At 40.9% G+C, this 26,348-nt stretch overlaps 1 protein-coding gene across 10 annotated transcripts in view; it reads right to left on the bottom strand.

Annotated features, from left to right (window-relative positions):
- tjp1b (tight junction protein 1b) overlaps positions 1 to 26,348 on the bottom strand; it is a 90,403-nt gene that overhangs the window by 7,266 nt on the left and 56,789 nt on the right. For 5 of the 10 annotated variants that reach the window (XM_084734782.1, XM_084734784.1, XM_084734785.1 and 2 more), the window contains 20 exons: positions 17,222 to 17,278; positions 16,555 to 16,679; positions 16,334 to 16,436; positions 15,550 to 15,865; positions 15,082 to 15,188; positions 13,525 to 13,693; positions 13,281 to 13,425; positions 9,907 to 10,037; positions 8,674 to 8,779; positions 7,743 to 7,893; positions 7,000 to 7,108; positions 5,625 to 5,844; positions 5,238 to 5,422; positions 5,049 to 5,144; positions 4,303 to 4,385; positions 3,991 to 4,201; positions 3,783 to 3,883; positions 3,325 to 3,675; positions 2,082 to 2,312; positions 151 to 1,011 (listed from right to left, as the gene is read on the bottom strand). In XM_084734782.1, the coding sequence (XP_084590908.1) occupies positions 151 to 1,011; positions 2,082 to 2,312; positions 3,325 to 3,675; positions 3,783 to 3,883; positions 3,991 to 4,201; positions 4,303 to 4,385; positions 5,049 to 5,144; positions 5,238 to 5,422; positions 5,625 to 5,844; positions 7,000 to 7,108; positions 7,743 to 7,893; positions 8,674 to 8,779; positions 9,907 to 10,037; positions 13,281 to 13,425; positions 13,525 to 13,693; positions 15,082 to 15,188; positions 15,550 to 15,865; positions 16,334 to 16,436; positions 16,555 to 16,679; positions 17,222 to 17,278 (3,858 nt within the window). Of the gene's footprint in view, positions 1 to 150; positions 1,012 to 2,081; positions 2,313 to 3,324; positions 3,676 to 3,782; positions 3,884 to 3,990; positions 4,202 to 4,302; positions 4,386 to 5,048; positions 5,145 to 5,237; positions 5,423 to 5,624; positions 5,845 to 6,999; positions 7,109 to 7,742; positions 7,894 to 8,673; positions 8,780 to 9,906; positions 10,038 to 13,280; positions 13,426 to 13,524; positions 13,694 to 15,081; positions 15,189 to 15,549; positions 15,866 to 16,333; positions 16,437 to 16,554; positions 16,680 to 17,221; positions 17,279 to 21,052; positions 21,120 to 26,348 lie in introns of those variants that run through there. The other 5 variants (XM_084734783.1, XM_084734792.1, XM_084734791.1 and 2 more) reach the window with 4 other exon arrangements.

Raw genomic sequence — 26,348 nt, 5'->3', positions numbered from 1 at the left:
TCATTAAAATAATTTAGCTGCAGACCTAGTAAGATGCAGAGTTATGAGTTGTCTGCATTACTTTTTCTACCACCTCAACACCGTCATTCACGTGGCCTAAAATGTTTGACTGATTGAGGCAACAGCTACACACCTCTGTGAGGAACTCACCCTGAGTGCTGACGAGTCTCCTTCTTTCGCCCTGTCCATAGAAACAGACCGTTTATTCTCAAACATCTTGACTCTGTTGAGCACTGACTGCGGTTTCATGGCCGGGTCCTCATCCAGGTCTTCCCGGGGTGGAGGAGGGAGGGGTTTGGAGCCCGGAGTGATCGCTGGCTCACCTGGTGAGGGCAGGGTCTCTGGTTTAGGAGGGGGAATCGTGGATTCAGAGTTCATCAGAGGCTCATGCATCCCTGGCTTATAGCCCCGGTTTGGAGGCCCAGGAATGTAGGTGGGCCTCAGACCAGAGTCACCGTAATACTGCTTTGGGGGCTCTGGCGATCGTGGTGAATTAATGGGGAAACCGTGAGGTTCGGCCTCATAAGGGGAGCGGGCATCATAGCCAGCTGGGGGTGGCGGGGGAGGGGGTTCATCATAACGAATGGGCCCAGGTTTACTGTGGCGTGGTCTGCCATCATAGCCCACTGGTGGTGCCTCATCGTAGCGCGGTTGAGGCGGGCTGTAGTCTCTCCCTGGCCCGTCCTCGTAGGGGGACCGGGGGTTGTAGCCCATGGGTTGCTGGTGGCCTGGCTGGTACCCTGCGGGCTGAGAGGACGAGGTCTGCTGGTCATAGGGGGGCCACTGTTCGTTGTAATGAGGCACACGGTTGTCGTAGTGCAGGTGAGAGTCAGTGTTGTGAGGCTTTGGTTCTGTGTAGCCGCCTCCATCGTATCCGTAAGGCGGGTGGTCGTATTCACGGTATGGCTGTTTGTCCTGGTACGGCGGCTGGTGACTGTAGCTCAAAGACTGCTTCAGGCCATGGTTGATTCGCACAGGGTCCTCCATATTGTACAGATCTTTCTTGTACATCTGTGAAGAAACAACACTAAATTAATACATCCATCACATCGCCATTGTCATTTTGAGACTTTCAATAACCACTGTGTTGAAGGACAGAAACAAGTCTGGGAAAAATGTTTTCCCAACACCAGATTAAGAATAACTTCAAGATTAAATTCAATAAATTGAAACCTTGAAGGACATGTATAACATTAACCAAATCATTAGAAAATAAATCCTTCTACCATTTAATTAAACAAACATCAATTAAAAGTGCATTTACACAAGCAAACCTTTATCCATTATTCATAAACAGTTCTGAATGCCTGTTTGACAAGATGCCTTTCAAGAATGATAAGAATCCATGTGAGCAAAACTGGGTTCTACATATTAACACATTTTACAAATAGTGAACTAACAAGCAATTTGCACATTTCTGAAAGGCCTCATTTCAAACATATGATGTGTAGCCTGTAGACAGCAAATCTAGTCACAGTCATTCCTATGGAAGAAGGTTGATTTGTTGGCATCTACTCGGGACAAAACGACTAAACAGAAGACACAATGCAGTGTGCTGATGTCAGTTTGTTTTTCCATAGGGAGAATTGCTTGATGGAAATCATTACCAAGAGTACTGTCTGCAGGTTAGCTTTCATCATGCAACCAACATTCAGTTTGCATCTAATGCAACGTCAAACTACTGGCACTACAACAGACGACACATCTACCACTATGATGCCACTGTAAGTGCTACTACTGTTCATCTACAGAAGAGAGTTAAAGCTGAAAGGAACCCAAAAACATTAGGAGCCATGCAAAGGAAGTAAGAGGCAACAGTTAGGGCTGGTTGTGGATGTCTTCACCCTGGTCAAAGACTCAGATGTACCAGTCCTTCTGGTCTCCCAGCCCACTGTGGTGCATGTGGACTAGTGTGTCGCACATTTCTCTGGGAGCCAGAGGCACACAGTGGGCTCAGTGAGTCACACAGTGTGGGCATGTCATGCAGAGAGCGAGTGGAAAGCATGTGCGAGAAGACAGGCAGTTAAAACAGCAGGCTGGGGCCCAGGCCCGGTCCGAGTGGCTGGTGAAACAGCGGGTACCTTTGGTTCTGGACCGGGCGGTCCAGACGGGTGGGGTTCGTGTGGTGGTGGTGGGGGCTGAATAAGCTCAGGGGCAGGGCTGGGGCTGCTAAGTGAGTCAGCCTGAGGAGCTGCGGCTGCAGCAGGCGGCTCCTCTAGGTGCATACCCTCTAGCTGTACAGGCTGCTCAACAGCAGGGGGCGCTACCACCGTCGGAGGCAACGAGGGCATGGGCAGAGCAGCCTCATCTTGCTGTGAAGTATTGTTAAGAGACATTTATAACATAGCCTGCCAAGGGCACACAAAGTACAGCTCACCCCAACACCATGATCTTCTTCCTTACACTGAATGAGATTTACACCAGCCACAGAATGCACTTCAATGTGGTTAGAATACATAACGTAGCAGTAGCTGCTAAAACATGTTTATTACTTAGCAAAGGACATTCAGTCATAAAGGAATAGTTCAGATTATTTGAGTGGGTTTGTATGAGGTACTTAATAGTCAATGAGTTACCTACAGTAGATGGCGGTCTGCACGACACCCCAGTTTGAACAAGCGAAGAGGGGTACCAGCAAGGAAGCTAAGTAATCTGCTGTGGACAGGGTCAGCAACAAAGGGTATTTTAGCCACGTATAAAGAGGTCCACCAAAAAAGTGGTATAGTTTAATCGTTCACTGTATTTCCAACATTTTTACCACTTTGCTTTGCTGTTACACAGCCTTTTATGACAGAAAACTGCCACCATAGAAGGCAAATGTTCTCTCCAAACCAACCAAAAGCCATGAGCAAAATGGGTAAGATCCCAGACCACAGGAGTTGCTGGTCTACTGCTGTTAGTTTGTTTGGATTATTGTGTATTTTTATTGTTTAAAATTACAGTTTGGACTCAACAAAAACACACAATAATAACAGATCAAGGCAGCAGTAGACCAGCAACTCCTGTGATCTTTATAAGAGGCTAAAATAGCTTTTGCTGCTGACCCTGTCCACAACAGCTTTATTGCTCAACTCCTGTGCTGGTGCTTCACTCTGCTCCTACAAACTGGGGGCATGTCAACTGGCATGTACTGTGGTTAGTACACTGACTATAGATAAGTACCTCATACAACCCCACTTCAAATAATCCAAACTATCCATTTAACAAAGGTGAGGACACAACACTGAACACAAAGGAGCTATTCCTCTGCTCTGCAGTCATATACTTTTAGCCATATATCCATCTCTGATGGGTGCAGCCTGCAAAGCTAGACATGAACTTTACCTGTTGCGGAGCTGCCATCTTGAACCCAGCAGGGTCTATGCGACTGGCTGGTTCGGGCTGCACAGGGTGCTGGTATCCAGGGTAACCAGGCGTGTCCTGAATTACAGGTGGGTCTTCTCGCACAGGTTCCGAAGAGCGTGTGATGGCGGGTTCCGTGGGCAGACCCACCTCATCATTCAAAGTCTCGTCCAGTTCCTGGTCTGTGTACGCTCCACCCTCCGTGTCCGTGTCCTCATAATCAGAGGTGTGGCGACTGTCCGTGCTATACATGGAGTATTCACTACCTGGCGCCGACAGGTAGGACAGACGGTCATCATGGATGTCCAAGTCATCCTCTGTAGTGCCGTCCGCCTGAGCAGAGCAGAGAAATGATCATCTAACGTGTCGCTCGGTCAGTCTACCAAAAAATACTGTTTAGTGAAATGGAATGGAAAAACCCTAACAGGCTTGTCTCTCACCTTGCCCTCTGACACCCACACCAGCTGGTTCTGCTGCTGCTGGATTGTTTCTTTCAGAGCGCCGTACCAACCGTCATTCATATTGTTCAAGTTAATGGTGGCTAAGAGAGAATATTTTTGAGTTACAACCACTTCAAGAATAAAACGTGTAAACGAGACAATTTACATTATAAATTTACTGTGTTTTAAAGACTGTGTGCCCACTCACTGGTGAACAGGTGGTGATTATTCTTCCTCAGTTTGATGGCTCTCTCATAGAGCTTCCTGGCGCTCTTCCTGGACTCTGGACACAGTCTGGTCCTCATGTTCTTCACACCCTGCTTATTATCGGGATTTAGGAAGACTACGATCGGGTACCACTGAGCATAGTTCAGCCTGTCCACTGCGTTCGGGGTGATGTCCAGCACAGCGTGTTTGTCCTTCATGAGACAAAGACAGAAAAGACGAAGGATGAAAAATAAAGAAGAAATAATCTAAAAACATAAAATTCTTTGTTTTTAAAAAAGAGAGCCTGTCTCACTCTATCGATGATCTGCTTGATGGTGTGAAGACGAATGATTCCTGAACTACGCTGGTCGGTCCCTGCATCTCTTGGTTCACTCTCTGGAAAAAACGTTAGAGAAATTCATGTGCAGGATTTCCACAGCTTAAATTTAAGACCATTATGAATGCAATGCATCACCTTTTCACATCCATATTGGCAAAGAATAAGTTAAATATAGACCGATTTTCCTAAAAACCCATTTAAAACCGAGACTGAACAATCCAACTTTATAAAGGCAATGTTAACGTCACCGATGCAATGAATTTTTAAGACCTGTCAAAATCATATTTAAGATAATTTAAAAGTACAATATGTAAGTTCTGCTGCCAAGGGTTTCCCTCAAATTAAAGCAATAACAAAATTTGATGATGTGAAGTAGTGTGGAATCATGGGAGTTGTTTTCTTAATACCAACCACCATTGCAGATGGGCATCTATCTGACATGACTAAGGAAGAAACCCTGTTCACGGATGAGGTAATATATTCAGTTTTATTCCTTTTACGGAAAAATACTGTTTCTCTGTGTTGGGATAATTTTTTAAATAATAAAAAATAAAGTAAACAATTCAACAAAATATACAACATATTTAGCATTTTTAGTGATTTTAATGTAGAAATAAAGGTAGCTTTAAGACCTAAAATTCAGATCAATAGATCTTAGACTTGTGTTTTAGTTGATGTTATCATCAGTAATGTGCACAATATAATGAATGCAAACATACTTGCAAGCTCAAAAAGATCTGGCTCTTCTCTGGCAAGTTTTTCTCGAGCAACATCAGCGATGGGCCCAAATATGACCACAGGTCTCAGGAAACCAGCTGCACAAAATAAATAAAAATATAAACAGACTCATAATGGAGCTTCAGGTTCACATTGACATATTTGCTAGTTGGCATAGTCAGACTCCTCACCTTCTCTCAGTACAACTCTTTCATAAGCTGGGAACTTTGTTTGGACTGGCTGGGACGACAGGTCCTCTCTGCTCTTTCTCAGGTTCCTCTTGGAGCTGCGAAGACCACGAAACCTCCAGAAATCAGCCCTGTCGCCCCCTGCTGTTTTAGGGAGAGTGTATTGCACGCTGGAGAGCTGCTCCGCTCTGTTGACAGATAGCAGAAGGACAGAGACAGGTCTTAATGTAACACAAGCTAATGGATGTGTCATAAACTTGGCACGGCTAACCTCAACACTGCCAATACCTGAGGATATTACATGGCACTGATAATCATAACAAATGACTGTCTGCTGTTGTGACAAACATTTATGCAGCATGCCGCTCTCTGAACTGACATATATGTCACCTGTTTTTGTTGGGGATGATGCCCCTCTCCACCTCTTGGTGGTTCTTGCCGATGCGAATAGCCAACCAGGAGCCCAGCTTGCCGTTATAGAGGGTGTCCACCACACGGAACACCTCGCCCTTGTTAAAGCTTAATCCATACGGAGATTCCTTCTCATACTCAAAGTGTGTCCGGATGTAGAAGGAATCACCAACGTCTGACTCCACGATCCGCCGATACACTGAATAAGAAAGGACAGTGAGTCAGAGACAACAGGCCAGAGTGACCGATAAAAATTAATTTCTACTCTCATTTCTAAGGATGCTCCGATCAGGATTTTTGGAGCTAATCACCAATCACTGGAAGCAGTATCGACCAATACCAATCAAAGGGTCTAACTACCTGAAGCCTTCGATTTATTGTGTAAAATTATTAAATATTCGTAACATTTATATATCATTGTATATTAAATATACAATATGTACATTCTGCCCTAGCAATCTCTCTCGAATTTAAACAATAACACATTTGATAAGTTTGATTTTCGTGAAGTAGCATGGGAGTGTTTTCCTGAAAGTTATAGCAACAAACAGCTAACAGCAAAACACACTATTACCTGAATAAATTTTGGATTTCTCTGGGTGTAACCATTGTTAGAAACAAGGACAAGGACAAGTACAGCTCAATTAAATATATAACAAAGATCTAGCATTATTAGATATTTAAATGCAGAAATGTGTTAAAAAAGTTAAAGTATTAGGGGACCTATTGTGCAAGATTATGGTCAAGTTTGCTAATAACACTTTGATAAGATTTTTTAATAGAATTTTTACAGTCTGCCTATATAGAAATGAATGGTTTATTGTTATGATTTTAGTATCAAATTATTAAAACTGCTATACTGAAACAACAATAAAGTAATAACAGACGTAGGCCTAAATATTTCAACAAAGGAAAACAACTCTTCTGTTTTAAAAAGCTTTTGTGGCCATTCAAGTCTAGATTTATGAGTTCATGAGGTGCAGTAAATGCACCATGAAGTCCCTATTAGCACCCACAGGCTTTGCTGTACAAAGCAATGTAGATTTCAGGGTTTATCCAGGTTCTACTGAATGCACCATAAATTTCCTGTCTGTGTGTATCAAACTCAATGTGCCCCTAAATGACACCAAAACGTAGCAGTGACTCTCAGTAGTTTTTTATTAGATGAAGGTTTTGATACAAACATTTACCCACCAGTGTGACAGAGAGAATTTTGAGATTAACTCACTAAACAGAAAATCTACCTGCATTTGGCACTTGGCAGGTGTTAATTTCAGATCCTGCCGATCAGTGGTCAATCAAACAGAGCACCCTTACTCATCTCTTGGCTCATCTCCTTACTCACTTCACTTACCATCTTTCTTCTTCTGGGCCAGAATTGTGACCTCTTCACCTTTAGGAAGGTCCAGGAGGAACAGCACCGCCTCCTCTCGGATTATGTTTGCAAAGTCTACATTATTTACCTGGAATTTAGGAACACAGAGGTTATCATTTTATGCTTTCCACAAAAGAACTTCATATTGTCTTGGACTTTTAATTTTAAGTTGAAGAGTTGGGTTTATTGTTCACAGAGTGTGTGACAGTAATTGTAAATCTCTATTTAGGTAAAGGTTTACATTGCTCTTCCTGTTCTCCATATTGCCTGGGTAACTGCAGGTTTTACTGCACTGCAAGAACTCAAGCCATTCCTCATTATACTTGGACTAAGGAGGAGGAGGAGGTACAAATGGTGAGATATATGGCTTTGAGGAAATGGGACAAACACAGAGAGAGGAAACACAGTTTTGTGAGTGTGTGCTCCCTCAGGGCTATTGCTAAGAGACCAGCCTGGAGGTACAGGAATTTTGGAGCAGCAACTGTGTAACACCATGAATAAAAAAGGGGAAAGCTGGAGGATGCATACCCCATAAAACATGGCTGTTTACAGACAACATCAGGTACCCATTGTTAAAACAAGGAGAAGAAAAACAATCCTTTGTAACAGAGAATAACAGCTCTAAGTTTTTGATTTTTTTCTCAGTTTTACTACAACTCTTCTATTGAAAAACAACCACTTGAATTTAACACCTACTGTGTTAAAAATAAAAAGTATCTCACCCTGAGAATTTGGTCGCCCTCCTCCAGGCCCTCCTTAGCAGCTGGGCTATCCTCCAGCACTCCAGCTACGAAGATGCCCACGTCATTGCCCCCAGCCAGCCGCAGCCCCACGCTCTCCCCCTTCTTGAACTTCACCAGCTTCATGCTTGGCCTGAGGAAGGAGAATAGAGACAATAGTCAGACTGATTTTCTTTCACATGACACCATTTGAAGGCATTCCCCTCTTTATAGTTCAAACTTCACTTTATGAATAGCTAAGTGACTTCTGGATGCCAGTCTGGTTCTTCTTTTGTTGACACTGTTTATTCTTTGATAGGCAAAGTTGTAAATTTGTTCTGCACAAAAGCTACAGTCCTACAGAACATTTGAATAAATGTTAATATTTTTGTGATAGACTAAAAATATATCTGCGGTAAAGTTTGCTTCACACACAAACACTGATAGATCTGCATCCCCTACATCCTGTTACAGTCAAAGCTGCTTATTCAACTTGCCAGCAAACCAGTACATGCCAAGAAATACACAATTCTTAACAGCACTGAACTCCATGCCTTGTGGCAGCCAAAATGCCCTGATGTGTGCAGATAACTGAGGGCAGGATGTGCACTGGAGCATACTGAAAAATGTCAACTGCTGTTCCAAGATGAGCAGCTGTTATGTGAACAGCAGGTTCCACATAATAGTTTTTTATTTTATATATTTTCAGAAGACTTCAATATTTGACATATACTGTACAAGGTAGAAGGTAGATTTATTTAGCATTTTACAACACAGGGTTGTATGATGAGATGAAGTTCCAGTTCCCATTTTGCTACCGACAAAAACAAAGATTATGTGCAGTAGATTGGGTGAATAAATCACTTGTCATAGAAATTACAAAACAACTATTTTACATGGTGGAGTGGTGAAGATGATTTAATGATGATGTTACCGTAGGATGCTATCGTCATGGGCAGCGCTTGGCACAGGGGCATCAGAGGGACTGACTGGCAGGTCTACATCTGGCTGTCCAGGCTGAGCATACACCGGCTTGGGTTCTGAACAAAAGTACAAACAAACTCACATTATTAATGCAGACAGACAATGAAGATATAAAATGAGGGTGGCCAGATAAATCTCCAAAGTACCAGTAGTACCGATAGTAGCACAGATAAAATCGATACAAAAAAATTACCAGAAAAATTGATCCATCACAAGTTAGATAACATTCTGGGCTCATAAACATTGTTATTAGTGCCACAATATTTGCATTTCTGCTGCTGTTGCATGCATGTATGCAGTAATAATTTATACAATTAACATTTCTTTATTTACCATTAAAAATATCTTGTGTTTAAAGATGATTAACAGAATAGAAAACACAAATGTCTTGCGTCTGGCAAATTATTTGGTGGTAATATAATGAGAAGCAGAATAAAAGTCAATTCTGGCATATTTTGCACCCTTACATGACAGCACATTAGCTGCTTTTAACAACAACAAGTATCAATTAGTATTTATATCATTGATTCTGGCTTTGGTATCTGGTATCAGACAGAAACCAAGTTTAGTGGTACTGCCCAGCCCTAACATAAAACTGTACTGAATATCTTTAGAAACGAAGGAATATTGCCTCACACACCTTACAGTTACAACTTAAAAATACTGTAGATACATATGATAAACTGAGAAAAAGTACACTAAAGATAAAACACAACTGTTCAAAGCCACTCACAGGCAACATATTATCTCACAGATGCTTGTGTGCACAAACACACACACATGGCACACAGCGTCCTGAGCAGGGAGGTCAAACAGAAAGGCAGCAGAGTGCTGCAGGCTGGGGAGGAACGTCAGACTAGATCAACTCATATGGTTTATTTTCACTTGGCTCCAGGCAAACTCAGCCAGGCTCAGCAGGCGTCTGGATCTAACTTTTTTTTTGGTAGTCATGCTTTTAAAAGGGCAAAAATGACGGGTTCAAACAAGATTTCATTTTACTATCAAGAAGTCAGTTTACTGCTCGTGATGGACAAGGAAACCTATGCTTAAATGTTGTGTTTGCTCTCATGATGGATACAACACTCACATTATGAGTGTACAAACATGTCTGAGTGTTAAATTCTCAATTACAAATACTTACACACAATCATCTGGTTAAATGTCTGATTGTTACATCACTGACCTGGAAGTGGTGGGAGCTGTTTGTCCTCTCTAGCAATAGCCTCCTTCGGTTTGGGGAGAGGAACCTCCTCTGCTAGCTTCGCTGGTGTAGAAGCCGGCTTTGAAAGCCGTTCATCATCACGACTTCTGTGACTGCAGACAAAAAAATGTTTTTTTTGTACAATTTATCTTTAGAAAAGGAATACGAGATTATAAATAGTGTATTCTGTACATGTAGAGCTCAGAGGCAACCCGTGGGCTTTTGAGGATACAACATCTTGACTACATGCACCAATATCAAGGCTGTACAATGTTCAATACAAAACCTAGGCTGCGTGAAACTTTCTCCTGGCTGCAGCGGACACACACTGGCTGAGAAAAACAGGTGAAAAGAATGGCTTGAGTCTGAGGCTGCATCTTAGTCTTGAAGGTCACCACTTTGTCTTTCCACTCTTTTGTGCTCTATTTTTAGAGCAGCTTATCTAAGGTGTCAGAGTGGATTGTGTCCTCCAGGTGAATTTAACTGTGTGGCTCTGGCTTTAGACCAGCAAGGGTTTGACTTCAATGCCAGTTTTAAAACAGTAAGGCTGTGTAAACTGATACATGGTGACCCTGGCCCATTACGTGTCAGATAGTTGTAAATGATGACAGAATTTCCTTGTGTTTTGATAAACGCTGACATTCCCAATGTGTTTAAAATGAGAAATCAGAAGGGAACAAAAGCAAGCAAAGCCGGCTGTCCAGTGGTGCGGCTTTATGGCTGTGACTCTGATGCCTGGTCACATGCCTGCTCACTGGCACAACTTTACTGGCAAAATACTGCTTTTATTCACAGACTGAGTGCCCAAGTAACCATGACAGACCCTGTTTGAACTGGCTGCAGAGGAATAAACTTTTTTTCAAACAATCCTGGAAGAGGCCCTGTTTTCAACTGCCAACAACTGAAAGAAAAGGTCACAGGTCACAGACAACGTTCAAATAAACAATAACATCCTCTCCCAGATTCTCCTTCCTGTTAATTATAATACTTTGATAAATGAATAACTTAAGTGCTCCAGTAGCCTAGATGTGTCAAAAGAAAATTAACACATTTTTGCTTTTGGCATCTTAACTTATTCACAGTTCTGTCATTGTGAATATTGCCCCAAAATACAATCTCTTCAACAGAAATAAGAGAGCAAAATCAAACCAGACATACATAGATGTTAAGAGAGAAAGATCATAGGGAATGCTCAGTCGCATGCAAACAGGGAGACATTTGACACTGATGGTTGGTGACAGCCTTTTGTTCCTTCATTGCTGGAGCCATATTGTCCTTGTGCCAAACATGTGGTTTGCCCACCAAAACATTCAAGAGACTCAGGGATCCTGTGATACTTTCACAGGACTCTGTCATCTCAAGTCAAAACAAGACGTGCCCCTGAATAATTGATGTTGTATGATGTCACTTCAGCAATATTCCATTAGGCAATAATCTGCTGTTATGCAAAACACTGACTTTTAATCCATAAATTCATAATTTCTCTATTGCAAAAATGACCTTAAGTTTAAAGTTATTTGTCAAAGTCCTAATCCTTAAAACTAGACCTACTTGTCTAATAATCTACATTTAATCTATTCAGGATTTACTACCACTACTATCAGTGACTATTCATACTGGGTAGTGATGCCAAACTTACGGTATTCTCCAGCTGCTTCAGTATAAAGAGAATAAAAAAAGGCAAACAAATCTCATTAAAAGTGATACTCGTACACACTGTTGCTTTTTGCTAATGTAGTTTTCCCGTGTTCAAATTATAGTATCATGTCCATAGATATAAGGAACTAGATAATGTATATAAAGATGGCGCTCATTCAGAGTTGCTCGCCTGGCACATTTCTAGCTTCCAGGTTTACTTCCTAGTTATAAAGCCCACTGAATAAGGGCAGTCCTGTTTCCCCCCCTTGCCCCTGCCCGCGAGTTCCCGCTCAGTCCATAGACTTTACATTGTGATGATGTTACAGATTTTTAAATTGCTTTTTGTTGGGTCAAGGGAAGGTTTATAAATATAAAAATTCTGTGGATCAAAAATTGATAGATTGATAGAAAAAGTCATAACTGACTGTTTGCAGTTCCAGGTGTCCTGTCAACAGTTTTAAAGACATCTCTTTTATACTGGTGCCCTATAGGTGAAAATGCTTTTTGGGCAGGTGGGGAATTTTTCACTGCAATACTGCAAGTGGCCACTGCGAAAAACTGGCAGCATGGCTGTCGAGTTCTATTCTAAGCCTATGATCATGTCTAAGACTTTTCCAGTTGCAACATTATATTATTTTGCAGTTTTTTAGCTGAAACTTTAAAAACTGCTTTGTTAAAAATGGTAGAGGACGTACAGTAATGTAGGTTGAGCACTGACCTTTTACACCGAGCAGGGCCTTGACCTGATTCTCAACCCTAATTTTGACCAAGGTTGACTCTTTTGTAACTTAACAGACTTTTATTTTTCTCAGGTCAATAAGCAGTGTGAAAGGGGAATGACTCTGATGCTCTATTGAGTCTAAAGTAAGAATTAATGAGGTGCTTTCAAACAAGATTACAGTCAAAGAATTGCTGAATGGGCTGATGGCTTGTATTAACCAAACAAAAAAATCGAAAGTCCTTCACAACCATAACAAACAAACAAAACACCAAGCCTGTCTTAATGAACTCTGACAGATTAGAATGAGATCAGTTACATAACAGCCAATTATTAATATATTTATTAATTACAGGGCTGAAATGAACAATTATTTTAACTACTGAACCTGAATTTAAGGTTGCCAAAAATATCAACGAATAGATACTTTTTCAGTACCACATTTTTTGATACAATATCTGTTGATTGTTCTATGAAAAGTACCAAAGCTACAACGTAACAAAACAAACTAAAAATAATCAAATTAATAACAGTTTACTATCAAATAAGACAATGAATTGTGAGTAAAACATCACAATTGTGCATCTTCAACTAGGCAATCCAACGTCATCTATGCTTAAAAAATACTTAAACAATTAGTTGATTTAAAAAAAAGATGCCCATTATTTTTCTGATGATTCAATCATCCCACATTAACAATAGGAAAATCAATTCCTTTTCGATTACAAACTTGGCCATTTAATTGATGGTAATCTATAATAATCTAGATTTGTTGATACTGTTAACATCATTGGTGGCAAGATTCCTTTTGTTGAAATCTGAATTTGTAGTAACAAAAAGTAGCAGCCCTGTCTATCTGTCATATTAAAAATAAACTAGCAAAACTGAATTAAACTGATGAAAATTACACAAATTATAATTTTAGACTCATCCCCTGTGGGATTTTCTTTCATGGCAGCTAAAAGCCTAAAATATAAATTTGTGGATGGGTTGTTGTTACCTGCCATTGCTGATTTGTGGGGGTGAGTGTCTGGAGTGGTCTGACGGTTCAGATCGTCTGTCTGGAGAGCGGGAGCGGCTGCTACGATGTCTGTCATGCGATCGATTGGAATGATCGGATGCCAGAGAATGGATATCTGAAATGTCTGACAAAAAAAAGAGCCGTTGTTCAGCGACTGCAATCTAAAATAAACTGATAAGACAAGCCCAATTCAGCTGAACTCAACACTTCACATCACTCTCACCGTCTCTGTCAGAGGCGTTGGCTGAAGGAATGCTGTCATCGAGGTCAGGGATGTTCAGCAGGGTCGCCCTGTCGTCCCTCTGAACAACCATTTTTAGCTTGCCCTTTGACCTTTCTATCAGCTTCTTGGCATCTATCAAGGAGAGGTTCTCTGTCACTGTGCCGTTGATCTGAGAGAAGCAGAAAAAGAAGCTACAGTGTCAGTCATGACATGACAAAGAACAGCCAGAGAATTTCAATTTTAACAAAAAGAGAAATCAAATAAAGATGTCTTTCTTTCTTATTTTACAGCAATGAACTGGTCCTATGAAAAGCTCAGTCAAAAAGATCAGATGCACATTAACTGATCATGTTTGACAAGATGAAACCAATTTGTAAAGTTATAAGAGACGGCCTAAACAAGGAACAGATACATACAGCCAAGGTTTAGAATGGGCTGCAGATCATTCTTTCACATAATCATTTCACTAGCCTTTCATCTCTTAAATGCTGGCTTTCAAAGGTATTAACAAAATGTGTGAAACGGTTTATTGAGAAGTTCAAAAAGCATCTGTTATGCACATAGAACTACTTTATATCTTTTCCAAAAGTGAAAGAACTGAGTAAAATCAAGCAGATCAAGATGCAACCAGCCCAATTTTGCAAACCTGCACCTGCCTTCAACCTCAAAGCTGAGTACTGGAGTTCCCTGACCTGACATGTAATCGTGATTGAACATACAGTCATTCACTTGTTTTTGTCAACTGGCGCAGTGCCTGTGCTCCAGCAGTTGTCACTATTTTCCCACAGAAACAATGTGCTTAGCTTGCAGCTATCAAAAGCGAATACTTTTTGGCACTTTCTACAAGTGGCAAAGTCACTGACAACGTTATTCTCAAAGTCACTGATGACACCAAATTTCTCCCAAATATTTACGATGTATTGCCCACAACTTTATATTCTCAACTGGCTACTTTTGCCTTATGTCATCAGTTTGAGCTATCAGCTATTCTGTATCCCTGTCGGATCACACGGTGAAGTTTGGCCAGATGTGGGGTCAAAGGTTGTGTTGTAGGCTTTCACAGTAAAATCGTGGTGGTTGATTATGCTAATTAAATGTCAAAAATACTGTACAATCATTTTAATTTCTGATTTGATTATTGTATTGTATGTGTTATAGTGTTGTTCTCACCTGCTGCCTGCCTGTAATTTCATTTTTACTCTTGCCCGTACCAGTGAATTTATATAAAAATGTTTTTACCTATTATACAACTTTCTTGCAGGTTACTTAGTGGGAAACAAACCTGGTGCAGTACTCTAGCAGCAAGCTGAAGTGGAAAGTGGAAAGTAGTAGAAATACCAAGCAGGGCTAGTGCAACAGCACAGTGAGAACTAGTCAATTCCAGCACATTATCAATTCTTCTCTCCATCTCCATCAATACAAAAATGAAAAAAGAGAAAATAAGGTAACATTTTCACTTGTTTCATTCATGTTGAATATTTTAGATACATATCAAATAATCACCAGGCTTCGTGTCCCCATCTCCCTCCCTCTCCCCACCTTCTCCCTTAGCCTCACCTTCAGTACAACATCCCCTTCCTGGATGTTGCCGTCCCTGGCTGCCAGGCTCTCAGGGGAAATGTCCTTGACAAAGATGTGGCTGGCCAGGCGCAGGCCATATTCTGCTTACAAAGTGAACGACAGCAACAAAGACGATGTTAGCACAGAGTTCACGTGACCGCACCACACTGACCACACTGTGCTGTCAAGCTGCTGCTCCCGCTGGGATTAACAGTAGTGATTAAAGAAGATTAATTGCTCTTTTACTTAGATTTACTTGAGTTAACTTGGATTTTGCTGTGGCTGGCAAGTTTTGTTTACTCTGGCAGTTGACCAATGCTGATTTGGAGGTCTTATTCTCTTCCAAAAGTCTGGCTGTCTGCTAATAGCTGGATAAATAAAGTGGCAGGTGATTTCCTGGATGACCACAGGAGGCTTCCTGTCTCTGCCCTCCTTTTTTTCTATCCCCGACTTTGTGAGCCTCACCTTCATTTTTACGTGATTTGACAAGAGTGACCTTGGCAGGACGTGGGGGCAGGTTGTGTGAGCGGCGGTCAGAGCGTGGGGAGAGACTCCTCTCCCGCGAGCCGCTGCGTTCACGCTCCCTGTCCCTTCGCCCGCTGCTCCGGCCGCTGCGCCTGCCCATGGCCCCGCCCACGCCGCTGTAAGCGCCGCTGCGTCCACTCCGTGTCTCATATATCTCCTCATCATAACTGTCCTCCTCCTCGTCATGCTCTGACATTGTTTCCCTCTCCCCTAGGCGGCCCATGGGGACGTGAACCTTCCTCTTCCGCCTGATTGTCTGACCAAAGGAAATAAGATATGAGATCAGCCTGAAAAGCAATCAGTTACAGTAAAATGAATCAATCACCCCCTTCATCATGTACAATGGTCCTACTCACCTACTGTGAAATATAAATATATAGGAAATACCTGAATGAAATCAGAGCTGCAACAATTAATCAATTATTCAATTATTAGTCAATTATTTTGAGTCATTTTTATCATAGAAAATGTCTATATTCTTTGTTCCAGCTCCTCAAATGTGAATATTTTGTGGTCTTTAGGAAAATGGTGATCAATATTTTTCACCATTTTCTGACATTTTATGGACCAAAGAACAAACTGATTAATTGAGAAAATAATCAACAGACTAATCAGTAATGAAAATAATCATTAGTTACAACACTAAATGTCTTACATGTTTCTTAGTTTTAGTTCTTTAGTTTTAGTTTCACCAACCGACCACAGGTTTTGTGTTGACACTCACAATTTTGGCAATTTTTCCACTTTTACGAAGCTGCTGGACTGCGTACGCGTGCTCCACATTGTCCATGGAGACAGCGTTGACCATAACGACTCTGTCATTTTCCCTAGAGAGGGGGACAGAGAGATAACAGACTTACTGGAGTCTTTCTGTAGCAGGCAGGGTAATTTAATACTAATAACTAGGAATATGACCGGGCTGCCAATAATGGGGCAAAATCTTACTGCAGTAGGCCTTCAGCTGGGCCTCCTTTCAGCACATCCGAGATGACAATGGAGGTCTCGCCACTCTGAAAATGAGGGTTATCCCGACCTCCTGATATGGCTATCCCGAAGCCAAACCCTGGTGCCTGCACACAGAGAAACAGAGATTAGGATGTTCATTTAGCAGTCTATGTGGACCAAAATACTGAACATAATATAAAAGGTGTGGATACAGACAGACAAAGCTTTTAGAGTGTTTGAAACCAAATCTACATAATTAAACAACATTTAATAGTCATCCATTGTTCCATCTGCTCTCAAGAGACTAATAAAAAAGAAATAAGACAGATACACTAGTATAGTCTAGACTAGTCATAGACTATTAACTGCATTGAGTCAGCATAAAAATCCACTTTTGGTATTTAGGCTCCACAGCCACAAAATGGCAGAAAATCATGCAGAAGACAAGCTCTGTCTCCTGTTTTATCTGTTCCATTTGCAACTATGTAGATAGTGTGAATGCTACCAACATGATGTGACCCTGGAAAAGGGAGGGAAGAAACACAAGAGATGGGGGGTGGAAGCAAAGATAGCAAAACAGGCAGATTAGAGACAGAAACTGGGACTGTGACAGGTTTCAGCACAGACAGATGTACAGAGCATCTGAGAGAGGATAACGGGCACCTACCCTGTGTAGTGTTACTGTGTGCTGTTCCCAAATGACAGTCTCCTCCATTGCTGCGCTCTGGAAGAGAAAGATACAATATTAAGTGATTAACACAAATGGTTCAACAGAGTACAGACCAAAATAGGCAGACAGGGCATCCTGTTGGCCTGATAGTCTTGTGACAAAAAGGACACACACAGCTCCAGTCAACAGAAAAGTCATGTGTTCTGCCAACATTTCCCTGGGTAAAACACCAAATTCCCTCATAAATATTTCCATTTTTAATATCCCCACCACAGCTGGCACATTTAACACATTATAGGCCCAAAATAATATTTCTGCTATCAAGAAATCAATAAGATACAGACCGTACAAAAATAATCCTTTAAACTGATAAAAGATGAAAGTGTAAACATGTCAGTGTTCAAGCCTGTTTGCTGAACAGTCATCAACCACTGAGCCCTCTACCACCATTGTGATTTGAAAGACTTCTATATTTTGAGGTAGTTTGTTCCCTCAGAATTGCCATAGAGTTTGGTTTTTGACGCGAGAGAGAAAATCAAAAGAAGCTGTTCCTACTGTTAATTGCACCACAACTCTATTTTCTTTGTAAACACAACAAAGTTATGGACATGTGGTGCTTAGATTAAGACCCTCTTAGACCCAGTAGCAATATCATTGTCCATCATGTTTCACTGTGGACATTGTCATATGTCAATTTGGTAGGCATCGCCAAACTTTATTCTGCAGTATACTTAACATTTCTTGAGCTAAGAAACTAATATACCAGTATCTGTACAGTTATTAAGATTAGTCACTTAGTTAACTAGTTGTCAACAACTCTGATTATAAATAATCTGAATTCTTGAAGAAAAAATATCAAAATTCTCTAATTGCCGCTTCTCAAATGTGAACATTTTCTGATTTCTTTTGTCCTCTATAACAAGTCATTTCAGGATGTCACCTTGGTCTTTAGTAACTAACACCCTTTTTCTGACATTTTATAGACCAAACAACTAATCAAGTAATCAAGAATATTATCAATGTACTAATTGATAATGAAAATAATTGGTAGTTGAAGCCCTAAAAGCTTGCACTGTCAAATGCAGGAGACAAAACTACCAACGACAAAAGCACACACTGAAAACACAGAGCAACAATGATAAACTATGAACAGTATAAAAGCAAATATATTCCTAAAGACAATAACAGTAATTGACTGAAGCACACTTCCACTTCATTCCCTCGACTAAGTTAAGAATTTTTATTAAAAGAGGGAATGGGCTCTTCACAGTCGAAATTTAATAAGGATGCAAACTGTCACAGCCAGTGTACACACAGACAACTGCACCCAGCAGGTTATTAGGTTTGTTTCAAGTTTTACACTGTTTCCTATTCACAGTGATACAGAGAGCATTGTGTTGTAGTTTGTTTTATTTGCTGCCTGCTCACACCCTGCCAAACTGATGACACACAATCAACATCCTCTCCTTTATAGTAGGTCCACAGTATGAGGTCCTATGTTTACAGTGCACTGACTGAATACAATGATAAAAACCCTGCCAGATACAATGAGGCCACGCTGACACTAAGTCTTTGACATTAAAGCAGAGGCTCCGTCACATTAACAACCAGAGAGGATAAGATGAAGGTCGACTCCTTCAGCTGTTAGGTCAGCACTGTCCTCTGTGCGCCCCACCGCTCACTTCTTATCTTATCTCCTCCTCTATATCGTTTCACCTCCACCACAATCTCACGACACATTAGACATTCAATGACTGCGTATAAAATACTATCAGGTCCATCCCTTTGGGGCAAATTACAACCCACATCACAGCACCTAATGCAATAACCCCCATTTGTCATGTAAATTGATCCTAGGTCTGTGACCTTAATAGGTGAGACCATCACACATTTCCTTCCTGCTTTGCTGGTAATTTCTTTGACACCTCAAACACTCATGGTGTGGCCGCCTGGGCAGAGAACTCATTGGGAAGAAGAGTGATCTCATGTTGCGGCACATTAAAGTGTGATGACAGATGAGTGAGGACAGATGAATCTCACATTAAAAGCAGCATCAGTTTCAGTGTTTCGACCCTCAGCTGAGATCATTGCCACCTTGTTGGCAGCTTCAAACCAAAAACACCTAGCGAGTGTCAGTCCAGCTTCATGTAGAAGATTAACATGCATCACATCAGCGTGACAACCTGATAACTGTATGGCTATCAACTTCCCAAAAGTGATAATGATGTTTAAATCCTGGATAAGCCACAGGCAAATTATTTAAAAATTACAATTTGAAATTTAAATGTCACTCACAAGACCTGTGACTCCATGTAAACTTCACAATATGAAGCTTAAAACTGACCCAAATAGCATGCTATGCCTTTTAAGTTCAGATGGTGCCTTTTATCATATGATTTGGGAATGCACTGGTGTAGCTAATTTCTGGAAAACTGTAAAAGAAAATCTATCCACTATATTACACACTCATGTCGCCCTATTCCTATCTGTACCGATTTTAAATGATCTCTCTACACTTTAATTACATAAAGCCCAGAAGTGGGTGTTTTTGGCCAGCTGAACGACGACTAAGAAGATGGCCACAACTAGATGGAAACTTCCATATACACTAACTCAGCAACACTGGGGGTGCACTCATACATACATAAGGGTGCGGCAGGTTGTGGTAACCTCTGTGCAAGTTTATGTATGTACATCAGTGTATGTCTAGTTGTACATCTTCGCATATATATTCATTTGCATTTTTATATGACTTTTATGACCAGTTTTATTACTTTAACCCACTGCTGTATGCTAATAGTATGCTCCTCTTCAGTTTAAATGATGCTACAAATGTGATCCAAAAAAATGACAATTTGAGAAACCTTTTTTTTTGGTTTTTGTATGACTGAAAAGCCCAATCTGAGGAAGTATTCTAGCCGACTGTCTCTGCTGCTGTCCTGTTTATTGTTTTACCACCCAGGCTTCCTTCAACACATCGTCCTTCTGTCTGTCGTGACCTGTCGGCCAAGTGCCAAACGTTCACTAGTGTCTGGGAATACAGGCAGCTGAATAAATCGCCACAAGTGGCCCCAGACGTTCTCAGCTTGGCAGCAACAGTCACAACCTCCTCAAGCAGCTTATGGTGGGACTCACGCACAGGGGGAACAAAAGTTTGCACAGGGGAACTCCCCCTGGCCTTTTGCACTGAATACACTGCACTTGAGAGAGGAAAAAAGACATCTGAATATTAACAAGACTGCTGAAAACAGGCATGAATTCTCCTGGAAAGTTTGCTCTTTGGGGAGGAGGATTTATGCCTCTGTCTTTTTCATCAGCAACACTGTGGAAACGCTGATGCTAAAGAACTCTAACATTTTGTCTGAATTTATAGACAATTTGCCACTAAACTGTAAAGTTATAGCAGGTACTTGTTTCCAGTTGACATTCCTACTTTGAGAAATTCGTTATAGGCATTTATGCAGCTTAACACAAACATGCACACACACAAGCGTATAATGTTTAGGCCTGGTGTTGCAGCAGGGTTGTGAGAAATGTGATTTGTTGTCTGGAAAATATGATTAGAGAATGCTTACTGTGTCTGATCCAATACAAATAAATCACCATAAAATTAATGGGATGTAAAATCCCAAATGGAGCAAAACAGGAGGAAACTGAAATGGAGTAAAAACTAAACAGAATTTAGGAGGAAAAAACAAAACAAAAACTGATTTAGCAGCGTCCTGCAGTGTGCATCTCTCCCTCCTCCACCCTCCCTCTTTCCCCCTCTATCTCCCTCTCTCTCACACAGTCACACACATACACATACACACACACGGACACACACACCTTTCACTTTGAAGGGATGTAATTTTGCTTTCTCCTCCTGCAGAGCTTGTTGCTCTGGTAACAGAGGGGGAACAGTGTGGTGTTGTTCAAGTGGCCTGACATTTTCAGGCCGTGTCTGAAGGTTCCTCTCAACTGTGGGAGGTTTAAAAAAGACACAGCTGAATTAATTTAGGAACGAAAAGCCTTTTTTACATTTTAGATGAGCACAATGTATTTGTTGCTACATCTACATCGAAACACACTCAAAAGTGCTGTTCTTTATAGGAAACACTTTGCAGAACAATCAAACAAAAAAGTACTGTATGCAAATAGAATTTTGAATTCACTCTCACATCTAAGCAAACACCTTAGTGCCCTATTCAGTGCCAGAGATACAAATCTGAAAGGTCGAGTAAACATAATTGAAAGACAAGAAAACTGTGTTGTCTGAGTCGACTCTGCACTGCTCCTCCATACAGTTTGTACTCAAGTCGCGTCAGCATCCAGTGACTGATGAGTTCTTGTGGCACCGTTGTGTACGCCCTTTATGGCCACAAACAACTGGTGCCAACAGAAGCTTCATGCCACAAGCCAGAGCCAGGGCTGGCAGCCGCTCCAGAGCGGAGACACACCATGTCGATTGGGTCATGCTTGGGGGATTACAACCAGGCAACTTGGGAGCCAGCACTACAACACAGATGGACGACAACACAGATGGATCTCACAGCTGAGTGGAGAAAGGACAGGAAAGCTGTGGTCAAAATGGACTGTGTGGAGTCAATACACAAATGGTAAGCGACACAATTATTCAATAAACCCGCTGTGGTCTTTATTCCTCAGCAGAGCAAAGCATGTCTGTCAAACAAAAGCTCTAACATCAGCATTTCTACTTACTAATTAATCAATTTAGGGCTGCAAATAATGAGTAGAACAGAAACAATTAGGATAGTCAATTAATTAATTCATCAATCCACAGAAACTTAATTGGAAACTATTTTGATAATCATTATCATTTACTTTAAGTGATATTTTGATTAAAAAATGTAAATATTTCTGGTTTTCTAAGTCTGGAAGATAGTCATCTGAATATATTTAGTTTTGGACTTTTTGGAATTTTGACTTGGTTTTTCTGGTGGTTATAGAACACATTGTGTAGGGCTGCAATTAATAAACTGCAGACAGATAACTCAATTAATTAATTAATTAATCATTTAGTATATAAAATATCAAGAAACAGTTAAAGAAATCCATCACATTTTCCCACAGTCCTTGTCCATTTTATGTATTATTCATCCAACCAACAACCCAAACCCCCACAATATTCCATTAACAATAATATAAAACAAGATTACCTTCTGTTGATCAACTAATGAAACAATTGAGTAATCATTGCAGCACAAATTTTAAGACACATCTATGTGCTCTGAGAACTGAAAAAAAAAGTATACGCTATTCTATTGACCAAACAATTGGTCTAGAAAATAATTAGTACAATAATCAATAATAAAAATAATCATTAGGTGCAACCCTACATTACTCCTCTGCAGATTATTTTGTTGTTTTACAATTTGGTCCATGTAAAATGCCAAAAAATAATATAAAATCCATCACAATTTTCAGTTGACATACTTAAAGAGAATCAATTAGCCATCATAGATGACTACAAAACAGAAAAATATTCTGAAAAATATTCACATTTGAGAGGGTGGAATTAATGATTAAGTACGTAAGTGCTTAAAAATACAAATGATAAATCTGTCAGTTGACTAATCAACAAATTTTTTCAGCTCTACATCAATTATTTGCAAAATTATTATTTTTGGGGGTAGACATTTGCAGCCAACCATAAAAAGTTATCTATTGGCCAGTGAAATAAAATGGAGCCTTGATAAAACAAGTCCTCGTGTGACCTGGCAGCACCATCTGAATGAAGTAAAATGGAATATTAGCACATTTAGGCTACTGTTGGAAAGTCTACCAGCCACTTTGGCAGGGGACCTGTCTTTTGACGGATCTTTTCGCTTCCAAATATCAATTTGGCCAGTAAAGTAGTAAAAGGAGCTGATCTTTAGGGTGGCTTTGCAGGCCATGCCTCACATCTCTGCCCTCTTTCTTCTCTTTCCAGACTCTGTACTGCAGCTACCACAAAATCAGAAAAAAAGGGGGAAAAAAAAGAATTTCCTAACTGGTGGAGCCAATAGATTTGCTATATCACAAGTAGTGATGCAGGTTCTATTAATCCATAGGCCAGGATGGTATAAAGTAAAAACTGGAATCCAAAAAGCAGAATATCTGTCTCTACTTGGAGACAAAAATCCTTACAATGAGTCATCACAATACTAACCTAACACGACCCATGAACAGGGAAGCTAAGATGGTGTTTCATTTTGTATTCATTTTGGAGTATCATTAAAATTAAAAGAGTGCTGGCTCCCCAACTCTCTATTCAGCAGAAAAACAAAATCTTTCGAAGAGGGAGCTGAGGCAATATGGTGGGGTGTTCAATTCTCTGACTAAAAGAATAGATTTTGTGCTGTAGTATGGTTTAGGGGCGAGGCAGAACCTTATTCAATTTTGACCGCTCTGGGACCAGAGTGGCTAAAAATAGCTCTCATTAATTCTGCCGTTGTGATGCTGCAACAGAGTGATTTAAGGGAAACTTGCAGCAGGAACACTGGAGAACATTTAATAACCTCTTGTTATATTAAATGCCACAGATTGACTGAAACAAATGATGCAATACAGCATAGAAAATACATTCTCTTCCCCTCTAGTGCCCATTTGTTGGATTCGTCTGTAAGGCCTGAGGAAAACAAAGAGAGGTAGCTCATTTTCACAGACTTCAAAGTGCCAGGGAAAACTGAAAAAGTGGCTATTCAAGCATTTCAAGTATTACAATCGAGGATGCTTAATGTTGATGCTTGGATACTCATGTTACACAGAAACAGAGCTAAATGTTATGTATAAATACATTTTCAGTACTGAATTTAGCTGATAATTTAGCTGATCCTGAAACATAATCAACTTAGGAAATTTACTTTTGAATAATTTACTAAAACATGATAGTGGTATAATGTATTTTCTCCATTAAAAAGATCCACATCTCACTACAGCTCTTATCAGTTTGAGATAAGACACCACTTTTTCTTCATTCTCCTCATTTGGGATCCAAAATGAGCTCCCATAGTACAACTACAGATGGGTCCCCACATGATAAGAGCAGAGCAGCAATAAAGTAAATGAGGCTCAGTCTCCAGCAGGGAAAGAAACATCTCTCATTTGCCTTACAACCATTACATCAAACTAAATGACACTGACATGCCAGCGGTGAACAAATTGCTAAGGCCAAAGGAGGATACTTTGAGAACACTGTGCAAGTTGCACTGCAGCCAAAGATGGAAAACAACAACAACATCAGGATCACACTCCTCCACTGTGGCTGCTGGCAGTGAAGCAGCAAACAAGTAGAATAAGATGATTGATCACTTCAGAAATTGGAAACGATGTGCTGGGGAGTGCTGACAACTGCTGAATCTCCCCTGCCTCTGAGAACATATTCAAATGCTAATGAGGGTCCATGCCTTAGCACCAGTCTGGAGGTCCCCTGAGAGACAAGTGACACTCTGCACATACAACATGGACAGACACTGTACAGTGGATCTCTAACAGGGGGGAGGTAGCAGGAGAGATGCAGCAATGCACAAGTGATAAAAAGGTCAAGAGATGAAATCTATTAACTCTGACATAAAAGTTAATCACAGCTGTGAAAGACGCGCTTGCGTCTTTTAAAGGCTACAGTAAAACGTCATTCCCTTCATCTCTCTGGTTTGCTGTTTAAGTATTCAAATAAAACTGGATGCAGAAAAGATCAGAAGTACTCACATCAGTTCATCCTGGTCACTAGAGGACACAGACAAAAGCGTCTCCAACATCAAGCTACTCCTCAGTAAATCCAGCAGGAGATTCCTGCAGACGCACTTCAGCTGCTTCAGTGCATAACCGCACCACTCAATGCTGGGAGGGACTGGCCCCCACCTTCCTCTCCTTTCTCTTTTCTTAGCTCTGTAACAAACTGAAATTACGACCACAGGTGAGGGGTTATGAAACACACCCCACAGCTACGCCCTAATGCTTCCTCTGCCCCGCATGGGTCTGTGTCGTCTCCCAGCATCTTTCTTGAAAATTTATCCCTCCCTCCAACTCTCTCCTTAAGCGCTCACGGGATCGAAGCAAATCCCCTCCAGCTTGGCAGCGATCTGTGTGGGATCTGCAGTTCCGCTACAGCATGGGACTCCACTGTACTAGCGAACATCCATCCGCAGTGTAAACTGCTGTATCGGACTTAACCCCTGAGGTGCCGTGTAGGACCACAGCAGAATCCATCAATTGTCTTTGCATGTGGGACATTATCACGCCCCTCCTCCCCAGGTGTGCTGCATTGCATGCATAAATTGTGCTCATCGTGTCAGTAATAGCCCACAGAGGATTACTGACCATCAAACTGACTATACTAAAAAAACAACATGAAGACATACTTTGTATTTTTACATTGCAGCTGAAGACAAAACAATTGAAGTCTCATTATGTCAATAAGTGTCACCTCTAACACAAACTTTCGCTAAAATTAACAGGTTGCTAATAAAGCAGATACAAAACCAAACTGAAACCGATCAACAAAGGGACATATGAAAGGTGGAGGCAAGCTGAGAGGCAAAGAGGCACATGTGACTTGTGTCTAGAATCCAGTGCACAACAAGCAAGGTCAAAATTCTGACATATGAACAGATGCACAGTAGGACAAGATATGTGTGAACAGCCATTTGCAATAGACAAAATAAATCCTAAATTCACCGCATGAAAAGAGTGTAAAGAGTCTGACTCTGCAGGCTGCTTAACTCTCACTCGTCACCCAGCTCAGCTTACTAATGGTCGGCTGAGTGGGTGTGTACTGTGCCGCTGGATGAGAGCACGGAGCAGACACTGTCACTCTGCAGACTATTACATTAGCAAAATAACATGACAAATATCGCCCTAAAAATCAGCCAAAAAAAAAAAAAAAAGCGATCAGTGATGGAATCAGCCCATCGTCGATAGACGATATAGTTGTCCAATCGCCCAACCCTAGTCCCTGCTCTCTTTCTATCAGCTAAGGGGTCCATGGCTTGAAAAACATCAAAGATCCTTGCTTTAGTTTATAAAATGTCAAAAAAAATATGAAAAATGCTCAGCACAACTTCCTAGAGCCCAAAGTGACATCTTCAAAAAGTTCTGTCCAACCAACAGTCCAAAACCTAAACACTCTTCACTTATTATCATA

Source organism: Lutjanus erythropterus, chromosome 13, assembly GCF_056507025.1.
Source record: "Lutjanus erythropterus isolate fLutEry1 chromosome 13, fLutEry1.hap2, whole genome shotgun sequence".
In the NCBI taxonomy this organism is placed as follows: domain Eukaryota; kingdom Metazoa; phylum Chordata; class Actinopteri; order Lutjaniformes; family Lutjanidae; genus Lutjanus; species Lutjanus erythropterus.
The sequence above is the reverse complement of the archived record's forward strand: the minus strand, read 5'-3'. Positions and strand labels throughout refer to the sequence as shown.